Source organism: Ahaetulla prasina, chromosome 4, assembly GCF_028640845.1.
Source record: "Ahaetulla prasina isolate Xishuangbanna chromosome 4, ASM2864084v1, whole genome shotgun sequence".
NCBI classification, from domain to species: Eukaryota; Metazoa; Chordata; class Lepidosauria; order Squamata; family Colubridae; genus Ahaetulla; species Ahaetulla prasina.
In genome coordinates, this window is record NC_080542.1 from 70,921,596 (window position 1) to 70,930,502 (window position 8,907).

At 40.9% G+C, this 8,907-nt stretch overlaps 1 protein-coding gene across 5 annotated transcripts in view; it reads left to right on the plus strand.

The window, feature by feature from the left end:
* The window catches only part of ELMO1 (engulfment and cell motility 1), a 499,623-nt gene that overhangs the window by 287,789 nt on the left and 202,927 nt on the right, over positions 1 to 8,907 (plus strand). For all 5 annotated transcript variants that reach the window (XM_058179684.1, XM_058179685.1, XM_058179687.1 and 2 more), the window contains exon 15: positions 5,682 to 5,790. In XM_058179684.1, coding sequence (XP_058035667.1) covers positions 5,682 to 5,790 — 109 coding nt within the window. The remainder of the gene's footprint in view (positions 1 to 5,681; positions 5,791 to 8,907) is intronic.

The following is an 8,907-nucleotide window of genomic DNA, read 5'->3' on the forward strand; positions in this document are numbered from 1 at the left end:
AAAATCTCACAAAGCTGTATGTGGCATTGTATGTGTGTGTGTATGTGTGTGTGAGAGAGAGTCAGTTGTGTTGTATGTGTGTAAAGTGTGAAAGTGTGAGGTTCCTGCTTGTTGCAGGGGCCATTTTGGGTGAATTGCAGCTGTTTTTACATTGTGTGTGAGTCAGTTGTGTTGTATTGTGTGTGTGCAAAGTATGAAAGTTGGTGTTTGGTACCTATTATTGTTTTGTATACCTTATTTATTATTTTTATTATTTATTGTTATTGGCCACACCCACCCAGTCATCTAACCACCAAGCCATGCCCACCAATTAAGCCATGCCCAGAGAACTGGTAGGGAAAATTTTTAGATTTCACCCCTGGTTTAATCCCTAATTTCAATATTAAAATTGTTTATTGAATTCTAAAAATAGATTTAAAAATAATATCCATTTATGGTACACAATCTTTCAAATGTTAGTGTGATAGTTTTCAAAATCTTTGGGTTTTTTAGAAGATTATTATGCATTCCCTAGTTATCTTATGTGGCAAAATTATAAAGGAATCTAGCATGGATTCTGTAAGTACTGGAAGATGTAACACGAATTGAAAGTGAACATATTGCAGTACTAGTCTTGGCAGAACATAACATAACATAACATCAGAGTTGGAAGGAACCTTGGAGGCCTTCTAGTCCAACCCCCTGCCCAGGCAGGAAACCCTACACCATCTCAGTCAGATGGTTATCCAACATTTTCTTAAAAATTTCCAGTGTTGGAGCATTCACAACTTCTGAAGGCAAGTCGTTCCACTTATTAATTGTTCTAACTGTCAGGAAATTTCTCCTTAGTTCTAAGTTGCTTCTTTCCTTGATCAGTTTCCACCCATTGCTTCTTGTTCTACCCTCAGGTGCTCTGGAGAACAGCCCAACTCCCACTTCTCTGTGGCAGCCCCTGAGATATTGGAACACTGCTATCATGTCTCCCCTAGTCCTTCTTTTTGTTAAACTAGACATACCCAGTTCCTGCAACCGTTCTTCATATGTTTTATCCTCCAGTCCCTAATCATCTTTGTAGCTCGTCTCTGCACTCTTTCTAGAGTCTCAACATCTTTTTTACATCGTGGCGACCAAAACTGGATGCAATATTCCAAGTGTGGCCTTACCAAGGCATTATAAAGTGGTACTAGCACTTCACGTGATCTTGATTCTATCCTCTGTTTATGCAGCCCAGAACTGTGTTGGCTTTTTAACAGCTGCTGCACACTGCTGGCTCATATCTAGATGGTTATCCACTAGGACTCCAAGATCCCTCTCACAGGTACTACTATTGAGCAAGGTGCCACATATACGGTACTGGTGCATTTTGTTTTTGGCCTAAATGTAGAACCTTACTTTTTCACTGTTGAATTTCATTTTGTTAGATAGCGCCCAATGTTCAAGTCTGTCAAGATCTTTCTGTAACTTGAGCCTATCTTCTGGAGTGTTGGCTATTCCTGCCAGCTTGGTGTCATCTGCAAATTTGATGAGTTCCCCATCTATCCCTCGTCCAAGTCATTGATGAAGATGTTGAAGAGTACTGGGCCTAAAACAGAGCCTTGGGGTACTCCACTGCATACTTCCTCCATGTGGATGTAGTTCCGTTGAGGACTACACGTTGAGTGCGTTGGTCAGCCAGTTACGAATCCATCTGGTGGTGGTGCTGTCTAACCCACATTTTTCTACTTTATCTAGTAGTAGGTTATGGTCTACTTTATCAAATGCTTTACTGAAGTCCAAGTAAATTATATCAACAGCATTCCTCTGGTCTACTAATTTTGTCATTTTGTCAAAGAATGCGATAAGATTAGTCTGGCATGATCTGTTTTGACAAACCCATGTTGGCTTTTGGTTATTACTTTGTTTGCTTCTAGGTGTTCGTGATTCGTTGCTTGATTATCTTTTCCAGAATCTTCCCGGTATTGAGGTCAGACTGATAGGTCTGTAGTTTCCTGGATCTGTTTTTTTCCTTTTTGAAGATGGGAACTACATCAGCTCTTTTCCAGTCCTCTGGCAGCTCCCTGTGCTCCAGGATCTTTGAAAGATATAGTTCAGTGGTTCTGAGATCACGCCTGCCAGTTCCTTCAGAACCTTGGGGTGTAATCCATCCGGTCCTGGTGATTTGAACTCGTCTAGGTAGACAGGTGTTCACTTACCATTTTCTTCCCTATTTTAACTTGTGTTTCTAATCTGTTTTTGTAGTGCTGTTTTGATAGGTTGGATTGTTTTTCCTTTTGTGTAAAGACAGATGCAAAATATGAGTTAAGTAGATCTGCTTTCTCCTGTTGCTTGTCATCTTCTTGCCACTTTCTCCCAGCAATGGGCCAATTGTTTCCTTGACTTTTTCTTGTTTTTAACATGTTGGAAGAAGCTTTTTATTATTTTTACTTTTGTCGCTAGCCTTTGTTCATTGTGAGCCTTAGCTTTCCTCACTTCATCTTTACAGGCTCGGCTATTTGCTGATATTCTGCCTTAGTTATTTGCCCTCTTTCCACTTTTTATATTTGTCCTTTTGTCTTTCAATTTGTCAGATAGTTCTTTATGCATCCATGCTGGTTTCTTTTGTGATCTACTATTTTTCTTCTTCATTGGTATTGTGTTAGACTGTGCTTTTATAATCTCACTTTTCAAAATTTCCCAAGCTTCTTGAGTTGTTTTCCCCCTGGGGATTCTCATCCATTGAATCCTTCTCAAGATCTCTCTAAGTTTATTGAAATTAGCTCTTAAAGTCCAAGACTCTAGTTTGACTTTGTTCTACTACTTGTATTTGCTTAATGTTGAATTCCAATATTGCGTGGTCACTTGCCCCCAAGGTTCCTGTAGCTTCAACACCTTCTATCATTTCATCTCTGTTAGTGAGAATTAAGTCCAATATGGCTGATCCCCTTGTCGCCTTCTCTATTTTTGGGAAACAAAGTTGTCTGCTAGGTTTGTTAGGAACCTGTTGGATCTTCCACTTGGTGCAGAGTTTGTTTCCCAGTTGATGTCAGGGTAGTTAAAATCCCCATTACTACTGTGATGTGCTTCCTACATACCTTAGTTAGCTGACTAGCAAAAGTTCATCTACTTCCTCTGTTTGGTTGGGTGGCCTATAGTATAGACCTATGGCAATATCGTTTTCACCCTTTTATATTGACCCAAATACATTCAAGATGATTTTCATCATTGTTGTGCTCTATTTCTGTAGAGATGTAGTTATTTCTTATATATAGTGCAACTCCACCTCCTCTTTATTTGGTCTATTTCTTTTAAATAATTTATATCCTCTAGCTGTATGTTCCATTTGTCAGTTTCATCCCACCAAGTTTCCGTAATGGCAACAATATCATATCTACCCTCATTTACTTGGATTTCTAATTCACCCTGTTTATTCCTCATACTCTGTGCATTGGTGTATAGACATTTGAGTCCATTTGGATTGATTTTGTGTTTACTGTCTACATAACCTGTGTTGACTGCCCCTACTTTCATGCCACCTGTTGGTTTAGTGCACATGGTATGGCACTCACTGTTAAATGCTTGGTTTTGCTTGATAGCATGGTTGATAGTCTTACCCATACAGACATCTATGTTACATGCACTGATAACCCTTTTAGTTTTCGATTGCTGGGGACAGAAATTTTCTATATCAGTTAATTCTCTGTCCCCACTGTTCAGTTTAAATGTTTATCCAGAAAATCTGTGAATGTATTGCTAAGTAACTCAGTCCTTTCTTTGATGGATGCAATCCATCTCTTTGTACAATTTTTCATTGGACCAGTTGCAGACATCATGACTAATAAAACCAAAGCCTTCCTTTTACACCACTCCTTTAGCCACACATTAAACTCCACTACACGCTGGCCTTTACCTTTTTGTTCCTTATGTACTGGTAAAACCTCTGAAAAGTTAAGCCTACAACCTATGCTATTAAGTTCATACCCTAAGCTCTGGAAATCATTCTGCACAGAAAGCACATCCTTTTGGGACAGATCATTTGTGCCAAGGTGTATAATAGCATCAACATCAGAATCCTTACTGGCATTCTTGACTATCTTAAGAATACGCCTCTTGTCTCTGCTGGCAGTAGCACCAGGTAGACACCTGACGCCTTTCAAAACCTCCATATCCTTTCCTAAATTTACATCCCTTACAATTGAATCACCAATCAGAAGGTGGTTTCACTTTTTGGATACCTTGCTCTTCTTGTGTGACCGATCTGTAATACTTGATACACACTTTTCCAAAGTAGGTTCACACTTTTCCAAAGTAAGTTCTTCATCTTGAACCATAATCCCTTGATTGTTTGAGTTATCAGTATCACAACTACCTTGATCTGTCACTTTAGTGTTCCTATTTAGGTCAGCAAGGGCACTATATCTGTTATACTGGGACACTGTAAAAGCTTTGTGTTTATGGTTCACAGCTCTCACCCTGCCAGATCCCACGGTTGTCCATACTGCCCTTTTCCTGCAGGATCTTTGTGGTAGAGGGGGCTGATGGCTCAGCAGCTGGAATGGCTGAATTGGGTACCTAATTTCTGCTTGGAGGGCATTGATTAGAGATTCTAGGTATGTAATCTGTCCACGAGACTGCTAATTTGTTTACAAAGAGGACAGTACCCAAATTTGAAAAGGTATCAAAGACAGCTGCAAAACAAGTATTGCACTGAACTAAGCCAGTCATTTTGAATAGAATAAAATCACAATCTCAAGTGGACCAACCCTGAATATATTATTGCTATATTTTATTTATAGTGATTAGATTAGATTCGCGCGCCGTTAGGCGCGCGGGTTGTGAAAATGAGAAAGAAATGCAGAAATTTTCCACCCCCACTCCACCCCAAAGCAGCAGCTCAAACTCACGTGTTTTTCTGAAGCAAATCAGAAAGAAATGCAGAAATTTTCCACCCCCACTCCACCCCAAAGCAGCAGCTCAAACTCACGTGTTTTTCTGAAGCAAATCAGAAAGAAATGCAGAAATTTTCCACCCCCACTCCACCCCAAAGCAGCAGCTCAAACTCACGTGTTTTTCTGAAGCAAATCAGAAAGAAAGAAAGAAGATTGAGGCTTCCCCAGTTAATGCTTGACAAACAAACTATTACATCACATAATGTTTAATTACATCATTGGTTAATCCATACATTCTATTATCATATGGAATAGAACAGAAAACTGCTGTAACTCAAGTGATTAGTTTCACACATTTAGCAATCCTATGCCAAAGACTACAGGCAACTTTCAACAATACTGATTTGGACAGCTGCCACAGTTTTTGATTTAGTCAATATCCATCTGAAAATGCCCTCTGCTGTCACCTACTGCTTTATCCAGACAGATTAAAAGATTCAGTTATTGTATCTAGATTTTAGAAGGTAAAGTTTGATCAAACTGGGACTGTCTTGCTTAAAAAACAATGCTTATCAAAGGCTGTAGTAGAATCTTCCCAGTTTTAGTATCTAAGAATGCAGAATGTAAGGAAGTATTGCAAGCAGGACTTTTCAATTAATTTCACTTAAATTTGGGGCTGATCTTATTGATATAATTTTAATCTACAGTATTTTTCTGTTATGGTTCTATTTTTCTTTTTGTTAATGTCATAGGTTATCAGAGTCCTTTGGAATTGAGATAGCTTGATTGGATGGGATGAGAACATACCTGTCTTAACTAATTTTGTTTCTATTTCAGATTGTATTGGAAAATAGCAGCCGAGAAGATAAGCATGAATGTCCATTTGGTCGGAGTAGCATTGAATTGACAAAGATGCTATGTGATATCTTGAAAGTAGGAGAGTTACGTAAGTCTGTCACTGCTTTGTTGGAGCAAGCATTTTGTAGAGTAGCAGGGAAAGTATGGTGAGTTTTATTAAAACTATACATTAATATGTATAATATAACCATTATTATGCATTATTTAGTTAACCTTCTAGCTGTGCAAAGAATAATTAGAATAAAATATAAAATATCAGAAATGTTTCTCTTTTTTTGGTGAAAACATCCATGTAGGTTTCATACTTAAACTGTGTCGATCAATTCAACTGTGGTTAAATGAAAATATAAAATATAATATTTTGGAAGGGATTTATTTTGGTTTCTAGTTTTTATTAATTCTTTGATAAGAATTTAATGCATTGGTAGCAATATGGTAATCAGTACATGATTTTCTTCTCAGAACCAAACCTATGGCTCATCCATAATTAAAGAGCACAGTGATTTTGTATCATTTTGTTTTGGTTTTGTTTTCTTTTGGTGAAATTAGACTAAGAATTGATTCCAAGTAGGAGAAAAATAAAATGTTTCCCCATCTTCCTGTTTCTAATAGACTGATATGATTTGACATGGATTGCTCTCATTGCAATTTGTGGTCTACAATGGACTATATGGATGGTTGGAGTTGGAAGTGGAAGGCTGAGTGTCATTAGCTGCCCAACCTTCCTCTGGATGTGTCCATAAAGGTTCATTAATCTCTTCAGCTACAGATTCCTTGGGCAGCGCAGGACAGGAGACCAGGAGCTTGGTTAATCATGGCTTTTCAGGTGAAATTGCCAAAATAATTCAGGGGCATTGATGAACCTGGCATTCTCCAAAGAACATTCAGAGTCTGGATAACCTGTCTAATGGCTGAGATACTGTGTCACTTTGTCCTTTCTCCTGGAATTTGGTATTTCTTACATTTTATATTCTGTTTGTCCCTCCACAATAACCAGTGGTGGAGGAAGATGCTGGAAGTGCAAGGATTAGGGTTTTTTTTTTCTTTGAATAGTAATGAAAGGTGAAAGACTGGATGCACCTTCATAAAAGGAAGTAATTGCAAGCAAAATGCTCAGGGTTGATTTCTCAAAGGACCTTGAAAGATCCCACAAATTTTGAATCTAACTTCTTAGATGGCTTTGTAGAGACCAAAAACTTGGTAGACAGACTTTTGGCAGTGTTTGGGCAGCAAATTGTTCTTGCAAAAAACCCATAGTTCCCAGGATGGAGCTCTCCTCCTTAGGGTTTCCTGGTAAAACTCTTGAATCTGTGCCATAGAAAGCTTGAAAGGGGTTAATTGCAATTAATATATGGAGCATTATTATAGGAAAATTCTGCCAGAGGCAACAATGATGCAGTAACATCTTAAGTATTGTTGGAGCATTTGGTTAGTCTTCTCTTCCTCACCATGGATGGTTGACTGAACATTCATCATAAATTAACTTGAACATTCAAGGAAGGAAATAACAAAATGAGAGAGGGAGAGAAAGAAAGGAAGGGGAGGAAGATAGGAAAGATGGAAAAAAGACAGATATTACATGAATACATTAATTTTTATTTTATTTTATTTTATTTTATTTACATTTATATCCCGCCCTTCTCTGAAGACTCAGGGCGGCTTACATTGTGTAAGGCAATAGTCTCATTCTATTTGTATATTTATATACAAAATCAATTTATTGCCCCCCCAACAATCTGGGTCCTCATTTATTTTATTTATTTTATTTTATTTTTCAAATTTATATACCGCCCTATCTCCCTAAGGACTCAGGGCGGTTCACAGGCAGTTAAAATACATATAAATACAAATTAAAAAACAACAATTAAAAAACTTATTCTATCGCCGAATTTAAAAAACAATATAAATAATAAAAAAAACCTTAAAACCAATAACTTTAAAATCTAATCCAGTCCCGCGCAGATGAATAAGTGCGTTTTAAGCTCGCGACGAAAGGTTCGGAGGTCCGGAAGTTGAAGAAGTCCTGGGGGGAGTTCGTTCCAGAGGGTGGGAGCCCCCACAGAGAAGGCCCTTCCCCTGGGTGTCGCCAGACGGCACTGCCTAGCTGACGGCACCCTGAGGAGTCCCTCTCTGTGGGAGCGCACGGGTCGGTGAGAGGTATTTGGTAGCAGTAGGCGGTCCCGTAAATAGCCCGGCCCTATGCCATGGAGCGCTTTAAAGATTGTCACCAACACCTTGAAGCGCACCCGAAGGCCACAGGTAGCCAGTGCAGTCTGCGCAGGATAGGTGTAACACGGAGCCCCGAGGGCTCCCTCTATCACCCGCAGCCGCGTTCTGGACCAACTGAAGCCTCCGGATGCCCCTCAAGGGAGCCCCATGTAGAGAGCATTGCAGTAATCCAGGCGAGACGTCCGAGGCGTGAGTGACCGTGCATAAGGCATCCCGGTCTAGAAAGGCGCAACTGGCGCACCAGGCGAACCTGGTGGAAAGCTCTCCTGGAGACGGCCGTCAAATGGTCTTCAAAAGACAGCCGCTCATCCAGGAGAACGCCCAGATTGCGCACCCTCTCCATCGGGGCCAATGACTCGCCCCCAACAGTCAGCCGAGGACTCAGCTGACTGTACCGGGATGCCGGCATCCACAGCCACTCAGTCTTGGAGGGATTGAGCTTGAGCCTGTTTCTCCCCATCCAGACCCGTACGGCCTCCAAACACCGGGACAGCACTTCGATAGCTTCATTGGGGTGGCCCGGTGGGGAAAAGTACAGGGGGGGGTCATCAGCGCACAGCTGGTACCTCACACGAAGCCACTGATGATCTCACCCAGCGGTTTCATATAGATGTTGAACAGAAGGCGAGAATCGACCCCTGCGGCACCCCACAAGTGAGGCGCCTCGGGGCCGACCTCTGCCCCCCTGTCAACACCGTCTGCGACCGGTCGGAGAGATAGGAGGAGAACCACCAATAAACGGTGCCTCCCACTCCCAATCCCCCCAACCGGCGCAGCAAGATACCATGGTCGAAAGCCGCTGAGAGGTCTAATAGGACCAGGGCAGAGGAACAACCCCTATCCCTGGCCCTCCAGAGATCATCCACCAACGCGACCAAAGCCGTCTCCGTGCTGTAACCGGGCCGGAAACCGGACTGGAACGGGTCTAGATAGACAGTTTCATCCAGGTGCAGAGGAAACTGATATGCCACCATAC